This window comes from Procambarus clarkii, chromosome 29 (genome assembly GCF_040958095.1).
Source record: "Procambarus clarkii isolate CNS0578487 chromosome 29, FALCON_Pclarkii_2.0, whole genome shotgun sequence".
Lineage (NCBI taxonomy): Eukaryota > Metazoa > Arthropoda > Malacostraca > Decapoda > Cambaridae > Procambarus > Procambarus clarkii.
This window is the reverse complement of record NC_091178.1, coordinates 12,655,270-12,673,987: the sequence shown is the minus strand read 5'-3', so window position 1 is coordinate 12,673,987 and position 18,718 is coordinate 12,655,270. Positions and strand designations below refer to the sequence as shown.

General features: G+C 44.5%; 1 protein-coding gene across 1 annotated transcript; it reads left to right on the top strand.

Moving 5' to 3' along the window:
- Positions 1–3,567: 3,567 nt before the first annotated feature.
- On the top strand, positions 3,568–13,847 carry LOC138369592 (uncharacterized). The gene is made up of 3 exons (XM_069333013.1): positions 3,568–3,810; positions 4,233–4,313; positions 13,683–13,847. The coding sequence occupies exons 1-3, from the start codon at positions 3,568–3,570 to the stop codon at positions 13,845–13,847; spliced, it is 489 nt and encodes a 162-aa protein (XP_069189114.1).
- The last annotated feature ends 4,871 nt before the right edge of the window (positions 13,848–18,718 follow it).

Genomic DNA, 18,718 nt, shown 5'->3' with positions numbered 1-18,718 from the left:
AAGATTATGTTGGGGTCCAGATGGTCCTCATTACTGTATAAATGTAGATCTGTGGGATTTATATCTGTATGTACCTACCAGTCTTCATGTGTACTGAAAGGGGACCTCCCTTACATCGACGTCACCGGCCACGGCGCGGGCGTATTTACTTGCGGTTGTGGGACAACTCTTGGTGTGGCTGTGGGACCACTACTGGTGTGGCTACAGCTGTGGTGTTGCTGGCTACAGCTGTGGTGTTGCTGGCTGCGGCTGTGTTGCTGGCTGCGGTTGTGGTGTTCCTGGCTGCGGCTGTGTTGCTGGCTGCGGCTGTGGTGTTGCTGACTGCGGCTGTGGTGTTGCTGACTGCGGCTGTGTTGCTGGCTGCGGCTGTGGTGTTGCTGGCTGCGGCTGTGGTGTTGCTGGCTGCGGCTGTGTTGCTGGCTGCGGCTGTGGTGTTGCTGGCTGCGGCTGTGGTGTTGCTGGCAACAGCCAGAAGAACCATCAAACGTTTTAGCCTTTTGTATGTGAATCAAACTTTACATTCCATTAAAACCAAAATTCCATTCCTCACAGCCCCCCAAAACTTTCCTCTAAGACTACTCATAGCCGAGTTGATAGTGCTTCGGCCTCCCACGCGAGGGGGGCCACGGTTCGAGACCAATACAGTCCAAGGCCCAGGGCCCATACACAAGGACCGTTCCAGGTGGAAGGGAAGATGATGGGCAAGATGAAGAGAGGTCACAAGAGTCAAACAGGAGTAGTAGAAGCAGCCGGAACAGAAGCTTGGAAAGGTTCCAGCTAGAGTTTCAGATGTAACGAGAGCATGAGGAGAGACAGTTCCAACTAGTGAAGTTGAAGCTAAAACTGCAGATAAAAAGTGAATAGAAAGAAAATGAGAAAGCTAAATTAGAGGTAGGAAAAGGAAAAGAGAAAACTAAACTAGAGATAGAGAAGGAGAAAACCAGAGTACGAGAACTGGAGTTAGAACAAGAGAAAACAAAAACAAAGTGGAACAGGAAAGAGAGAAAATGAGACAAACGGAGATAGAAGCGAATAGGGCTATAGTGGAACAGAGGATTGAACGTGGGTTGCTAGAGAACTCAACACACGTATCACACCCACCAGATAATAGAGTAAAGGAGAAGGTTGACTGTGCCGGAAGAGTCTGAAAGTTTCTTGGAGCACTTTTAAAAGCCGGTATCAAACAGTGGACCCCAAGAAGAATGGACACAGTTAATCCAGTTAAGTGCTGGTGCTGCCAGAGAGGCATACACCCAGTTGAATCTAGAAGAATGTCAGGACTACTGGATAGTAAAAAATAGTGTGTTGCGATCGTTTTTGCTAACCCTGGAAGCCGGTAGAAAGCGGTTTCGAGATATGATGAAAGCTCCAGCCAGCACTTTTGCAGAGACAGCTATGGACCTGGAACCACGTTTCCAAAGATTGGATTGAATCATTGTATGACGGAGTGGCGTCGTACAATGATTTAAACCAGTTAATGGTAATGGAGTAGTTTTTAGAAATGATGCATCCCGAAACAAAATTCAAAATTCAAGAGGCAGGAGTGAGGAATGTCAAGGATGCAACAGATAGAGCGGGTATGATCACAAAAGCCTATTGAAACCTAAGAGAAAGTAGGATGAAGAGTAATGTACGACGGAACTATAGCAGACCCAGTGAATCCTCGGGGTGATAAAAAATTTTGTGGACAGGTGAATAAGCAAGTGAGCCTTAAACCCTATGAAAGGAAGTTTCAGAGTCCAGCTACAGGAGACAAGCAAGAGACAAAGTCTGTACAGAGACGTTGGGAAACCAGCCAGACACTGCTTAGTGTAGGTGGTGTGTCTGTACAGAGAAGCAACAGCACGACAAATGGACAGAATCAAAGAAGCCCCTCTGGTGGACAAAACATCACAGGATCGAGAAGGAATATCTCCCAGGTAAGATGCTATATTAGGTATGGTCATGTAATGAGAGATTGCAGACAGGGCAAGAAAGTGGTGACACTTGCACTGTATGACCCCCGAAACTCATGCGTGAGTTTGACGAGAAACAAACCACAGGAGAGATTAATGAACGAGAGATACCGTCTGTCAAGGTTGGGTCAACATGGGAGACCAATCTGAAATAGAAGTAGAAATCCTTAGAGATACAGGGGCGAATCAGAGCTTGATTCTAAGGAGCCTGATCTGGGACGAGAGACTTTAAGCTGACAGTCGCAGAATAAGGGTGCATGGTTATTGTCAGAGTGACATGCCCATATGTGCTGTCAGACTGAGGTCTGAGTATTTGTCGGCGGAGGTGATGTTGGGAGTGTGTCCTGACATACCTGTTCCAGAGATACAAGTGATTAGAGGAAACGACTTGTGCGGGGCAAAGGTGCTGCCGGAGCTAATAGTGAAAGCTGTACCGGAGATATGTCATAAGGGCCACGGTACCGACGGAACACCTGAAAAAAGTAGATCTGGCTAGTATCTTAGAGGATGAATCAGAGTGTCATTGTGTACCCTGGGCCAAGTCATTGTGTACCTGCCTGTGTGTGTTTTTTATTGTGTGTGTATTACTTTTTACCATAGACGCGGGAGGAAACTGACGTGGAGATAAGAGGGCTGTTTGGTGAGGGTCCAGCTCGAGAGGACGAGATAGTGGTGAGGTCAGAGGAGAGAATGACTGCCGGAAAGATGGAGTATAAATCGAGTGGACCTGATTAAAGCCCAAAACGATGAATTAGAGGACCAGATCAGAAAGACAAAAGGGGGAACGTTTGTCCAGAGTCCCTGATACATTACTATATGGAGGACGACATACTAATGAGGAAATGGCGACCGGATGGAACCGACGCGGATAAAGTATGGATGGAGAATCACGAAGTGTTGGTAACTAGATATTTTAGGGAAGTAGTGATGGAACTAGCCCATTCTGGAGATATGGCAGAATACTTGGGAGTCAGAAGACTCGGTTGAAAGTGCGAGAACACTATTATTGGCCCTATACCTGGGGAGATGCTAAGAAATATTGTAGAACATGTTTGTCGTGTCAATGTGCAGGTAGACCGGCACCGGATACGCGTGAAGTATATTTGAAACCCATCCCGACCCTTGGTGAGCCTTTTGAAAGGATCTGGGAGGGTTGTGAGAATAATGTTGATCCTGCCTGAGAATGAATCGAGGCAGATGTTTCGGACTGTGGCATCCTCGATGAGAGATTCACAGCGTTGTCCCCCACTCGAGGTTGAGTCAAAGGTGAAAGCAAGGAAGTTGCTAGAGGCTCATCTGAATCGAGGTGGAGGAATTGGAGAGAGGTCTGAAGCAAGACCGTCTCAGCCCACACCCCATCTCAGCCCAGTGGATGCAGTAACTCTGGTGGTGGAGCTAGAAATCAGGCGGGAAGAGGTGAGTGAAGAGCATGAAGGAACGAGTCCTTATCCAGAGCTCCCGGCTTGTGGTAACATGGAGAGTGAGTGGAAGTTAGAAGAGAAGATAGAGGTGGAGTCTCTGGGGATGTGCTTAAGGCGCATAATAGAAGATACGGGAGGAAGTTGAATCGCACTAAACATGGCTTGAGGAGAACCAAGAAGTGGACATAACCATGTTGAACAGGTGTGAAGAATATGGAGAGACTGAATATGAGAGTAGAGTGAAAAGTTGTCCACAGGAACAGAAGTGTAGGGAAGATGAAGTTGAGTGGTGTAAGATGTCAGAATTTGTCACATTTCATAGGAAGCGTGAAGGGGAGAAAATGAAGAGGAGTGATAGGCAAGAAGAGGCAGTGAGAAGAGATAGTATGTGCGGAGAGATACTTACTAACACTCCAGTAGAGGTAGAACGACGGGTACGGTTGAGTACAGTTGAGTGTAGTACTGTACTTAAGGAAACCTTGAGGGAACGAGGAAGAGTTGAGTGGGAAGAATTGAAGTTACGAGGTAGAGCGAACGAGAGAAAAGAAAGATACTAAAGCAAGAATGTATGAGAAGAAGAAAGTTAAAGGTTCGATGGAAGACGAAGAGGATAAAGTTACAGCTTAATGTGAAAATGAAAGAAAGGATCGTCGATGAAGGCCACAGACTGAAATATGAGGACGACAGAGAAGGAAGAGAAAATAGATGTGGAAAATAGATTCTCTTGACGTGTGGAATGCAGAAGATGTGGCATATCTTTGGCGTTGAGAGACCGGAGTCCGTGTCATGGATACACATCTCAGGAGAAGATGGTGTGAGAACCCATTGAACTAATTATACAGTGTCTATGTGGAAGCACGATGAAGCCAGTGTTGGAGAGAAGTTAAATGAAAGTGAAGCAAGAGTAGACGGAATGCGAAGAAGTCAAGATGGTGAGGTATGACGGATGAACTCATTGGTGAGAGTTTACAGGATAGTGTACATTGGGAGTTGAGGCAATTGGCGAAGATATCTTTAATGTAATGGACATGATGACTATGGGAGACAGCCACAGAGGAGTTGTGGGCTACGGGAATTATGAGGTTGGCAAAAACTCATTTGCACACGAGGTGTGTATGAGCCGAACTTTTCCACAGGATGTACTATGGTGTACGACCAAGGTAAGAGTTCGGAAGGAGGCATCCCGAGTGCACCAGACTGGATGGTGGACATTGTAGCTTGTTGATGACTGAGACAATGTAGTGGCTAAAGCTGTGTTGTGGGTCTAACTACTGAGAATAACTCAAAAATAAGGGGAGGGGAGTGTTATGAGCCCCATGTAGTCTAATGAGGAACGTCTGCCTTGTAAGAGTTATTCTACACTCCTGACTGAATGTGGCACATTCAGTCAGGAATACTTCCTTCTTCCCACTGACTATATGTCAGAGGAACATATCCTTTGATATGATCGCCGCCCATCCTTTGAGCGGCGGTGTACCCCATACCCATCCTGTGAGCGGCAGTGGACCCCATACCCATCCTGTGAGCGGCAATGGACCCTCATACCCATCCTGTGAGCGGCAGTGGACCCCCATACCCATCCTGTGAGCCGCAGTGGACCCCATACCAATCCTGTGAGCGGCAGTGGACCCCATACCCATCCTGTGAGCGGCAGTGGACCCCATACCAATCCTGTGAGCGGCAGTGGATCCCATACCCATCCTGTGAGCCGCAGTGGACCCCATACCCATTCAGCATGGCGTCTTTTCAGTTGAAAAGACTACAGAGGTTCATAATATGAGCTCGCTAATTGAACCCAAAATTCATTTAGCAAAGCCAGTTACAGCACAAACGATCTACTAACATAGTTTGCTAACTTATAAACAAACCAAGACATTTAATAACAGTTTAAATGTGTATTATATTATGTATCTTATCATGCAAGTTTTGTGTACAATATTTGCACTTATTACAGATGGGTTAATATATTAAGACATTCGCACCACAGAGTGGAGAACACAGTCCTATGCTGAGGGTAGAGCCCCCACACATCACGCCTTGGAAGACTAGGCTGCCCGGGTTCGAGATGTAGAAAGGACGCAGTGATTGAACACCGATCTTCATCTGTTCGCCCCTGTTCACCCAGCAGGAATTGGGGATTGTGTTCCTGGGACAACTAGCAGGGAACTAGTCTAGCTCATGATAGACTCAGGGGAAGTAAGTAATTATCAATAGAAGGCACCAAACTGGGAAGGCTATGTAGCACTATGATAAAATTGGGGAAAGGGGTTAGGAGGATAAAAGAGAACTCAATTTTGTATCATAAAAGGCCATACTCTCAATAGAGTCAAGGGAAGACTAACCATCTGTTACTAGATAAGATTTACCCGCCAGTGTAAAAATAAAATATCTTTGTGTACATTTAAAGATAAACACTAGTCAATGATTTTTTTCCTTTATTGCCGAATTATTTGGAATTCTCCAATAAGCTGTTATTTAAATTTTGTTCCCAAGACGGGGACAAGTAGTCAGCTTGACTTATCAGTCTCCTGGTCAGCTGTCTTCATAGTGACGCATTTGACTACCCATTTAGTCCTATCACGCTGGCCCAAGCGCCTCATGTCCCTTGTCACGTCTGAATACGACATCTACTGCTCGCTTGAAACTCAATACTCATGTTGCATCATCTATTGCAAATGAACGTTTCCTGGAGTTGGTAGCGTTGCTAAACTGCGGGTTTTCTCTTGCTTATTGATGGGCTTTAAGGGCTTACAACCGCGAGAGGACCTACCATCGTAACAGCTTACTAACCATCAGTAAGTATACCTTAATCATGAACATACTCCAGGGCTAAAGTAAACTCTCAGTTTACATACACCGACAAATGGGATACATATATCGGTGTATTGGTACATAAATCCAGTCACAAACCCTGGTGTCTAATTACTCGTAATTTACACTAATGCAATAATTACAGTAACATTAACTATAATGTGTTTATTCAAATCCGGTGGTTCTATAAATTACCGATTGATTGATTGATAAAGATTAGGCCACCCCAGAGGAGACACAGGCATGAATAAGTAGAGGCCCGCAAGTGGAGGCTGTTTGAAGCCATTACCAGTACCAGTAGCAAGTACTGTAGATCTGTGGATGAATGGGGTCTAGAAAGTGGGATAATCGGAAGTACAGTCTGGAGAGGAAGCTTCGTAGTCGTAGAGAGTAGAGCCAGGGCTTAACCCGGCAACCGCGCGAGGAATTTAGGATAGAGAGTAGAATCCATCACACTGCACAATGCACCAGGGGGAAGATCAAAAGGAAAGAGACCTAAAGAGCTACACAGCAGCCAAAAGTCCTTGTTTGGTATTCCACTATTGCATCACTATTTCAGAGGGGGCCCTTAGGGCTCTATTTTGTTTCCTCAGTTTCTCTTTTGGCTTCGTGTCTGTACATAGGTGTCTACAGGCAACTGTGCAGGGTATCGTGGGGGAGATCCTCGACGATATTCCGCGGTAAGTCAATGGTGATCGTCTGGTCATTTCTGAAAGCGGTGTATTGACCTGTGGTTGTGTCCATAATGCCAGGCGCATCGTGACCCTCAAACATTGGTGATCGTAACCCATTAAGGCGCAGAGATTGCATTCTTTGGACCATTTTCATCTTCGCCGGAGAGATCCTCAACATTTACATGTTCGTCTGAAGATGCGTGGTCCTCTTATAGGACTACGCATCCACGAATAGGGTTAATATTTGCGTTTTATACAAATGTATTCTGTATAAGATGTGGTACGTTACTCTGACGTATTCTGGTTGCATTCGGGGATTTTTTTTAGATACTACTGCATCTAAATAGTCTTTATAGTCGTCCTGGCATATATATTCTTCCTGGTCTATATAGTCTTTCTTGCCTATATAGTCTTCCTGGTTTATATAATCTTCCTGCCTTTTGAAGTGAGTAGAAAAATAATAAGAATATTTTGCTGTAGTTTAGGGTTTAAGTAAAAAAGTATTCGTTTTCTATGACAACTAGGCTATTATTACAAAAGAAAACGAATACACATTTCAAAGAATAACTATTATTTATGAAACTGGCCCACATTCATACTCGGTTTTCCATTATTCATCTAGTTGTACTCACATGTTTGACTTATCGCGGTCCCCCTAGACAACGGAGAAGGTACCCTGCCAGCTACTAGCCAGACCCAATGGTGTTTAACTGGCTGACATAGTGACGCTCACATGAACTGTTGAACATCATGATTGAATTTGGTTTGATTCAGGTTGGCCTAAAACTGCGCCACATTTGAGCTACCTTTCATATGTATTTTGGATAAATGCATCTGGCAGTAAAGCTTAAGTTTACAGACTTCTGACATAGTGAGAGACTGACTACAGTAGTGACACAGTACCGTAGAGGGACTGTACCGTAGTGACACTGCATTGTAGTGACACAGTACCTTGGTGATACAGTCAAAGTTAAGCCCACTACGGGCTCACCATAGCCCGTGCTACTTGGAACGTTTGTTCCAAGTAGCTGAATCTTAAACAACAACAACAAACAACGACACAGTCAATGATGTAATAATGTAACATGAAGTTAGATCGTCCATGGATGATGAAAAATTTATGAGACAATTCAACACAGAAGAGGCATGCAGAATGCTCCGGTTCTGTCTGGACAGATTAGAAGGGAACTATCACAGGAAAAGCGCCAAGCCATAACGACTATATAGCATTGGGAAGGGTTCAGTATAATGTTTTGGGATGGGACGGGTGGAAGGAATTAGAGATAGCTTGAAAAATGGCTGACGAACTTAATACAAGCAAATGCCACGTGATAAAATTGAGGAAAGGGGTGAGGATGATAAAAGAGAATTCAATTTTGGATCATAAAAGGCCCATAGTCTCAAGCCTGTTACCAGAGGCATATATTAAAAGCCTACTCGCTGAAGCCGTAAATGACAAAACTTTGTTGGGTTTTAAAATACAAGTGGAAAAAAATCCTCAGGGCAAATTGGGGGACCTTCGACAAGCTCTCGGCTTCCTTTCCTCGTCGAGGCCCCTAGTATTAGTGGGCCTCAGGTAAATTCAGGTAAATTATCAAGGATAACATCAGCGGCATATGAAAAACTACAGAGCATTAGGGTTCATTTCAGACCCCCGGGTAAAGAAACTTTCTGGATGTTTTGCACGACCCATGTTTGATCAGTTCAAGAAAATGTAGCCACATATCCCGCAAGACTAGTCCCTGCACTCTGAGCACTGAGCTATGAGGAAATTCAAAGGTAACCACAGTTTACCAGGATGGAAGAGAGAAGGGAAACAGGGACATGATTACGACAAATAAGATTCTTTGCTACAATGACACAGTGGACAAAAAGTATATGTTTAGTATTTGCAAGGGTGGAACGAGAGGGCGTAAATGGAATGAGAGGAAGTGGTGGAAACTAAACACTCAGATAAGCTCTAGGAGAGCAAGAAAGAGCTTCACCAGTATCAGAGTAGTGAACAAGTGGAATGAGCTTAAAGACGACGTAATTGATGCCAACTCCATACATAGTTTCAAAAGTTATGATGAGAAGCAATAGGGAAGGGAGCCATTGCAATAAGCGACCGAAAGTCGATTCCCGGAAACTGAAGCTCTACCTGACAGCACATATAGGAGAATACACACCCTTCAGACACACAGCCTTCCTACATATCCCTTGCACACATAAACATATCAACGCCCTCCTTAACATAAATTCCAACATTACTAAATTCCCATCTCCTCACAGGTAATTTGTGTCCAAATGCGGCGGAGGAGGAAAATTAGAACGCATGAGGATGATTTTTTTCCATGAGAGGGAGGTGTTGGATGCTTGGGAAGCCGAGGTAAACAGACCCTCCTCCACCACCCCTCGTGGCACTCACTGCTGGCACCCAGAGGCACCTATCCAGGAACTATCTCGACTACACCCACAATAGTATCAGTTAAGGTTTATACCGGCAAGACTTCATCCTATTTTGATGATTGATCAATGATTAAGATAGCTTTTCTGTGTTCTCAAAATGGTGATGTGTTACAGATAAATTGGGATTGGTTTTTAGTACTATTTATGTATTTGTTACATTAAAATATAATACAATTAATTAATTAAGCAGTAGCTATTCATCCGCTGTCACTGAAGTGAGTATCTGAGCACATGGTCATAGAGAATAAAGTCGTCCTGCTCAATAGAAACTCGAGTTTTTCTATCAAATTACCCTTTCAATCTTACCGTCTCGAATCTTTAAATATATACATCCTTTATAAACAGTTATTCTCTCTCACAATAACGAAGACAGGCCTTAAGATCAATCTGTTATTTATACTGATGAGTGCTTGAAAAAATCGTCATCTCAACCTGCCGGGAGTCCTTAATCGTCGGGATTAGGGGATTAATAATATCATATATATATATATATATATATATATATATATATATATATATATATATATATATATATATATATATATATATATATATATATATATATATTGTTGTATTGTACGGGGTGAGATTAGCTTGAGCTACCTCATCCCTCTGTGTGTATTTATACCTCAATAAACTTATTTCAATTTGAATTTGAGTCTCAAAGTCTTGTGACGAGACAAACATGCTACGATAAATAGAATAAGCATGCTGAATGAATATAGCCTGTCTATAGATGGGACAACAAGCTTAAATCTACTTATCTCTCCACTTCTCCCGAGTTTTTGCAAATGCTTTCACACAATAAGCACGTCTCTTCGCCTCCAGGAACCCAGAATGCCTTTGTCGCAACGTCAATGGAAGATGCAGGGAGGAGGTCGGTTACCTAAGCCGCCAGAGACTGCTAGAGCCCCGAGGGAGCCACCCAGGACTGCCCTCAGTAGCTGCTGTGGACGACGGGGCCCGCAGAGTACGTGGACACCACCACCGGGAGAAGATCTGTGACAATCCTGTGTTGTGGCTGTGTCACGTGCTGTGTGGGTATGGCTGATGACCGAGGAGATGAGCACTTATGTGTGTGTATTTGTATTTAATATTTGTGTCTGCAGAATCGAGCTATTAGCTCTTGGATCCTGCCCTTCTAGCCAATCTATTTTCTTCTTCTATATCTACTACATACATTTCTCTAACACACACACACACACATCCCCAGGAAGCAGCCCGTAGTAGCTGTCTAGCTCCCAGGTACCTGTTTACTGCAAGGTGACTTGGGGCATCAGGGCGAAAGGAACTCTGCCCATTTGTCTTCGCCTCGGCCGGGAATCGAACCCGGACCCTTAGGACTACGACCCCCAAGCGCTGTCCACTTGAGGTCCCCAGCTGCGAGGTCCCTCTGTGTGTGTGTGTGTGTGTGTGTGTGTGTGTGTGTGTGTGTGTGTGTGTGTGTGTGTGTGTGTGTGTGTGTGTGTGTGTGTGTGTGTGTAATCACCTAGTTGTACTCACCTAGTTGTGTCTGCAGGATCGAGCATTGACTCTTGGATCCCGCCTTTCGAGCATCGGTTGCTTACAGCAATGACTCCTGTCCCATGTGTGTGTGTGTGTGTGTGTGTGTGTGTGTGTGTGTGTGTGTGTGTGTGTGTGTGTGTGTGTGTGTGTGTGTGTGTGTGTGTGTGTGTGCGTGCGCGCTCACATATTTATGTCTGGAAATCGAACTTTAGCTCTTTGACCCTATGTTTCAAGCCGCCGGTTGTGTAAAATCCAATGACTTCCGACCTGAATTTTTATCACATCTACTATTGAAATTATGACTGGAGATGGTGTCTACAACCTGCTCATTTAGTTAGTTCCGTTTTCCAACTATACTGTACTAACGCTTTTAAAGAAAGCTTTCTAATATCTCTCACGCTTCCATCTGTGCTTCCTTAATCTATCGGTATTTATTGTGAACATTTTCTATTTCCATTCTGTCAATCCTCTCAAGAATTTCTACATTTGAATGTAAGTATTGAGTCTTCATCAGCCACTATGACGATCACTTGGTGTAATTTTACCTAAGTGTAGTTACAGGTTGAGAGCTACGCTCGTGGTGTCCCGTCTACCCAGCACTCTTTGTCATATAACGCTTTGAAACTACTAAATGAATTGACCTCCACCACCTTCTCCCTAACTTGTTCCAACCGTTGTGTTTTTGCGGGGGTTGAGCTTTGCTCTTTCGGCCCGCCTCTCAACTGTCAATCAACTATTTACTAACTACTTTTTTTTTTTGTTTTTTTCCACACCACACACACACACACCAGGAAGCAGCCCGTGACAGCTGACTAACTCCCAGGTACCTATTTACTGCTAGGTAACAGGGGCACTTAGGGAGAAAGAAACTTTGCCCATTTGTTTCTGCCTCGTGCGGGAATCGAACCCGCGCCACAGAATTACGAGTCCTGCGCGCTATCCACCAGGCTACGAGGCCCCTATGTGTACTCACCTAGTTGTACTCACCTAGTTGTGTTTGCGGGGGTTGAGCTCTGGCTCTTTGGTCCCGCCTCTCAACCGTCAATCAACAGGTGTACAGATTCCTGAGCCTATCGGGCTCTGTCATATCTACACTTGAAACTGTGTATGGAGTCAGCCTCCACCACATCACCCCCTAATGCATTCCATTTGTCAACCACTCTGACACTAAAAAAGTTCTTTCTAATATCTCTGTGGCTCATTTGGGCACTCAGTTTCCACCTGTGTCCCCTTGTGCGTGTTCCCCTTGTGTTAAATAGACTGTCTTTATCTACCCTATCAATCCCCTTCAGAATCTTGAATGTGGTGATCATGTCCCCCCTAACTCTTCTGTCTTCCAGCGAAGTGAGGTTTAATTCCCGTAGTCTCTCCTCGTAGCTCATACCTCTCAGCTCGGGTACTAGTCTGGTGGCAAACCTTTGAACCTTTTCCAGTTTAGTCTTATCCTTGACTAGATATGGACTCCATGCTGGGGCTGCATACTCCAGGATTGGCCTGACATATGTGGTATACAAAGTTCTGAATGATTCTTTACACAAGTTTCTGAATGCCGTTCGTATGTTGGCCAGCCTGGCATATGCCGCTGATGTTATCCGCTTGATATGGGCTGCAGGAGACAGGTCTGGCGTGATATCAACCCCCAAGTCTTTTTCCTTCTCTGACTCCTGAAGAATTTCCTCTCCCAGATGATACCTTGTATCTGGTATGTGTGTGGGTGTTGGTGAGCGTGTTGGTTTGCGTGTGTGCGGGTGTTGGTGTGCGTGTGTGTGGGTGTTGCTTCACATGTTTCAGGCTCAGGATCGCTGGAAGAGATCGCTTCTCCGGGCATCTGATCATCATTGTCCACTTCACTGATCGACCAGATTATCACATATCGCTGCGGGGTGATCCGGTCCGCTCAGTGTACCTGATCTGCGAAACGGGCTCATATTCTCGTGTTTGTGAGTCCAGCGTTTCAGCCATCGCTATTGGCAGCCTATATAATTTAGAAATCGATTTGAGTAAGATATGTATCTGCCAATGGAGATTTCTCATGGTTATCTACATGAGTCATCCTCGAATGTCGTGATCGCCGTAGAAACGCTGTCCCCCCCCCCCAGCTGTCAACTTTGACCCTTAAAAACCTTTGTGTTTTTCTACATTGAAATGTTCTCTTTAATCTCTTTCCATTATCTAATGTGTTTTCTTTTTCATTTTCACGCCTTTAACCCCCTGTCATATGCCACCACTGTGTGTTCTTCAGTCTCCCCCTGAGGTATTCTGCCACGATCTCCGTTCTCTGATTCTCCACAGAGCACCTGTGACGTACGCTTCCCGCTGGAGGGAAGACTGAATATAATATAAAACACATCCACAGGAGCCTTGCTGAGGGTTCGAACCTATGAGTTGAGTGTTTCCAGATGCGCTCTAGTCAATAGAGCGCTCTAGTCAGACGCGCTCTAGTCAATAGAGCGCTCTAGTCAGACGCGCTCTAGTCAATAGAGAGCTCTAGTCAATCTTCACGCCCTCGGAGATGGGCTAGGAGAACTGTAAGTACAAGAACTGGGAGGCCAAGTACTGCGGGTTCTCCTCCACCTGCGTCTCCTCCTGGTGCTGGGTAAATTTGTATCAAAATTTAGATAATTAAAAGTAAATATTTGTTTTCGATTGATTTTTTCATAAGAATTAAAATTCATGTATGTGATAAGGTTCACGAAGGACTCCATGCAACTGGGCCTCAAATCTAGTTAGCTATATGGCCTTGCAAAGATCTACAAATAAAGCAGTCCAGTTTCAGCAGAAAATTTTCTATTGGAACGTTTATTTATAAACTAGTTTAGTTTTAGGTCAAAGGGATTTTTTCTTTACATTTTAATGACCGCTGTAAGAGGGACCGCTGTAAGAGGGACCGCTGTAAGAGGGACCGCTGTAAGAGGGACCGCTGTAAGAGGGACCGCTGTAAGAGGGACCGCTGTAAGAGGGACCGCTGTAAGAGGGACCGCTGTAAGAGGGACCGCTGTAAGAGGGACCGCTGTAAGAGGGACCGCTGTTAGAGGGACCGCTGTAAGAGGGACCGCTGATCTCCACTACTAGAGATACACCTTTATTCTAATTGCTGCCCCTTCACCAAATTAATACTAGATCCCCCATAGTACAACCCACTTTTTATAACAGTGTTCGAGGCTGGAGATCACACTTTAGTAATTAGCCTTTTGCAACTTTTCGTGGTGAATAGTGATTGTATGGAAAGTGTCATGCGGTGGCATGCCCCTCTTTAGGTAGGATTGGCTCCTATTACGATAAGTAACAACATCGATATAGCCTGATATGTGAGTTTGATTGTTCATTGAGTGATAACAGTAGATTTTCCAGTTGTTATAGCGTGAGGAAGTGCTATATATCGAAGTGCTATGTAATTCTTCACTTTACAAAAAATTGAATCTACTTGGAAAATTTGGTAAAAATGTCCCCAAAGCTGGTGAGTGAGGCGGATCTCCCCAGGGGCAGCCAACCTGACGTGGACATATTTTTTGAGGAAATAATTGGTCATTTGTGATTGTTGTGTTTGGGGGTGGGGGTGGGGGGGTGATGTGACGCCGGGCTGGTGACAGAGGGAGTGGTGATGGATCAAGGTTGACATCCCGCCCCTGGCCTCCTGGGCCGCCTCATATACACCGACACAAATTGTAACATTTTTAAAAATTTGTATCACATGATTTTCGCGGGTTTGCGTGTTGCTGTGCGTGTGTGTGTTTTTTTTTAGGGCGTTTCTCCAATTTGATTGATTCGTCTAGAAATATATTAGCGAATTTTTAAGCTACATTGCCTTCCCGGTTAATCCCTGACGCCTTCTTTAGTTAATTACTTACGTGTGAAGATATTGAGCTGCACGACCAAGAAGAACTTCGGCCTTTTTGAAGATTTGTTATGAGAAACGACTGTATTTATAAAATTGTCGAGACACAAAGTTCACTTTCTAAGCTGCTGTTGATCTCTGAGATGAAACAAAAACAGTTCCTCGAAAAGTTTCAAGAATGTTCCATCAAAAATTATTTCCATTTGCTTAAAAGGAACGTGATAAACACACACAAATATATTTTACAAAACTTTTCGTTTGTGTCAAGTGAAGTTTTATCCCAAGACGACCAATCTGAAAAAGATGTACCCATTTCGTATTCCTAAACCTCGACCCGCAGAACATCCTTTTTCTCGACAGAGGAGAGACTGCTACGACACACACTACCAACGTGTCCTTACCTTAAGCACTATAAGGTCACAGAGTAAAAGTAATAACGTTCGACGTTTTATATAAGCTGGCTGAGGTATAATGAAAATAAACTTCCCTTACCTCGAGGTAAAATATGTGTCAAGACTGAAGATTGTCGTTAACAAACACATACAAGGGACAGAGAGATGGAATAAACTTCGATATGTAAGACAAGGGGAATACAAACGTAATGTAGACTTTTAAAGTGTGTTTTAAATGACATAATTGTCAAAATACAATCATGTCTATAGTTTAATTTGTTAAAATTCTCCATATTCATTTATTTTGTTGACATTTTTACGTTTCATTAAATGCATCCATCAGTGAGTTGCAGGTAAATGAGTCGTAATGCTGGTCTGCTTTCTTAAGACCAAGCTACGACCTGCACCTACGACCACCTTCGTTGCTAAGGCCAAGCTACGACCTGCACCTACGACCACCTTCGTTGCTAAGGCCAAGCTACGACCAGCAGCGCCTACGGACATCTTACTCAATATCTACTGCCAACCATATGCTTAGAGCAGTTCCACTTCACTCCGTTCTCATCGACTAGCAAAATAACTATGTTTACCCAGTCTACAGCCAGACTGCCAACCAGGCCAGTCGACCAGCAGCTCTCCAGCCCAGTAGAAAGATGTGTGAGTAGGAGTCCACAGGTTATGTGGACCTTTCTCACCAAATTATGTTTTATATTTGGTCACAACAACATCGTTCAGTTCATCCTGCACGTTTGCTTATCCTTTCTACTCTACTTCCCTCTCTCTGCCTTCCTTCCTCTATCCTACCTCCTTCCCTTCTCCCTCTTACTCAGTCTCTCACTTCCTCTCTTCCTCTTCCCAACCCCTTTCCTGCTTCCTTCCCCTCACTCAGTTACTTTCCCTCTCCTACTTTCGTCTCTCTCTCCCTCTTCCGTGCTTTCTCCCTCCACAAAAACCATACCAGATCCTCTACTGGTATAACCCCCTTCCGTCACATTATTCCATCACTAACCATCCACAACGTTACTAATACTCTAACCCCTTATTCCCCTTGAATCATCCCTTTACAACACTACCATGAATCCTCTTCTCTGCCAGCCACCAGCAGCTCGCTGCCTCCCTCCCATCACCTCCACCCTCCCCTTCCCCCTTCCCATCACCTCCACCCTCCCCTTCCCCTTCCCATCACCTCCACCCTCCCCTTCCCCCTTCCCATCACCTCCACCCTCCCCCTTCCCCCTTCCCATCACCTCCTGTCACCTCAATCTCCCCTCACAAGCAAGTAATAATAAGTTTGTGCTGAGCTGACATTCTGCAACCCGTTCTCGCAAATTTAATAAGTCAATATTGACTTATTAAATATGTGCATAGGTGACATACTTAACATAATAGATACCCTTAAAAAGATTCATAGAAAACACCGACCTTACCTAACCTTCTTAGTATCTTAAGATAAGCATCTTATTGCTTCGTAATTACAATTATTACCTAACCTATAATAGGTATAGGTTAAGTAATAATTGTAATTACGAAGCAATAAGATGCTTATCTTAAGATACTAACAAGGTTAGGTAAGGTCGGTGTTTTCTATGAATCTTTTTAAGGGTATCTATTATGTTAAGTATATCACCTATGCACGTAGTTAATAAGTCAATATTGACTTTACGAATTTGCGAGAACGGGTTGCATTCTGAGGTTAGTCCCCTCTGGTCTATCGGCTCATAAAGGGGAGTTTCTGCAGCCCCAATTCCCGGAGTTACTTAGTCGACCCGTAATTAAGGAACATCTTCAATTAAGGGGGTTGTTTTAACCATGGGGAAGGAGCCGGGGACGACGCTGATATCGGCGGCGCTAATCGCCAGAATTCGTTATCGGTTGACAAGCAGATTGGCGGCGTGGAAAACATGATTTCACTTTGTGCTGAATATTTTAAAAATATCTCCCCCGACCGCTCTCTCTCTCTCTCTCTCTCTCTCTCTCTCTCTCTCTCTCTCTCTCTCTCTCTCTCTCTCTCTCTCTCTCTCTCTCTCTCGTCTCTGTTTCTGTCTGTGTCTGTCTGTCTATCGTCATCCTTCCCTCCCGAGTCTAGGATTATAAAATCGAGTTGGCGACAATCAATAAGTTACTGGCCGGAAGGTATTTTACTCTGAAATCTGGATGTCGTCAAAGCGAAGACGAAAGAGAAATTAGGAAATGCTGTATTATTTGGTCCGGTGATCGAGCGAGTTGATTAGCGGAATTGATTTGTGTGTATCACGGGGAATAGGGAGAGAAATGAGTTGATTACTTGCTTAACCTCATGTAAGGAAAGGGGTAGGGGAATTGGGTGGGGGGAGTTGAATGATTGCTTGCTTTATCTCGGGTAGGAGGAGGGGAAGGGGAGGGGGAGAGGGGGGGGGGTGAGGTTGAATAGGGCGAGTTGATCACTTTCTTTACCCTAGATAGACTTAATATTTTTGTTAGTGTTATCACGGACATATATAACCTTAGACTGCCTGTAATGTTGCACTTACATATTATATGTGTATATGTGTATATGTATATATATATATATATATATATATATATATATATATATATATATATATATATATATATATATTATTATATATATATATATATATATATATATATATATATATATATATATATATATATATATATATATATATATATATATATATATATATAGGCCACCATGGCCTACTCTGCCAAGGCACAGAGGGATGGCACTCGAGGCACAGTGAAGTTAACGACATCATCAAGAGGAGCCTCACCACAGCTGGATGCCCAGCTGAAAGAGAGCCCCGTTACCTAACGCCCCATAACTCTGATGCTCTTATTGGTCACCCAGATGGTATCACCTTTGGAAGAATGACAAACAGTTGGTATGGGACTACACGTGCGTATCAACCCTGGCTAACACCTACATTGACTTCAGTGTTGCACAACCAGGTGGCGCTGCCACTCACAGGTAATCAACCAAATCCCGCAAGTACAGAGAATTGTATCCCCCACTACAATTTTGTCCCCATTGCTTCTGAGACACTTGGCGCCTGGAGTAAGAGTGCCACCAGTTTTTTTTAAGGAACTGGGTTCTAGGCTAATTGAAACAACAAGAGACTCTCCCTGACTGGCACTCCATTTGGTCCACGGGAGACATCTCCCGTCACGCAGGGTGCAGTCGCACCTCCACAGATCTCCAGTATCAGCTCTTGATACTGGCAATGGCTCAGATGGGCCACCACTTACGGGCTATTCATGCCCGTGCCACCTTTTGGGTGGCTTAATCTTCATCAATCAATCAAGTCTGGCCCTGCTGCCACATCAGTGCTCATTACATCTGAGACCAGACGAGCAGAGAGCAGGCTGGCAGAGAGCAGGCTGGCGGAGAGCAGGCTGGCAGAGAGCAGGCTGACAGAGAGCAGGCTGGCAGAGAGCAGGCTGGCAGAGAGCAGGCTGGCAGAGAGCAGGCTGGCAGAGAGCAGGCTGACAGAGAGCAGGCTGGCAGAGAGCAGGCTGGTAGAGAGCAGGCTGGCAGAGAGCAGGCTGGCAGAGAGCAGGCTGACAGAGAGCAGGCTGACAGAGAGCAGGCTGACAGAGAGCAGGCTGACAGAGAGCAGGCTGGCAGAGAGCAGGCTGGCAGAGAGCAGGCTGACAGAGAGCAGGCTGGCAGAGA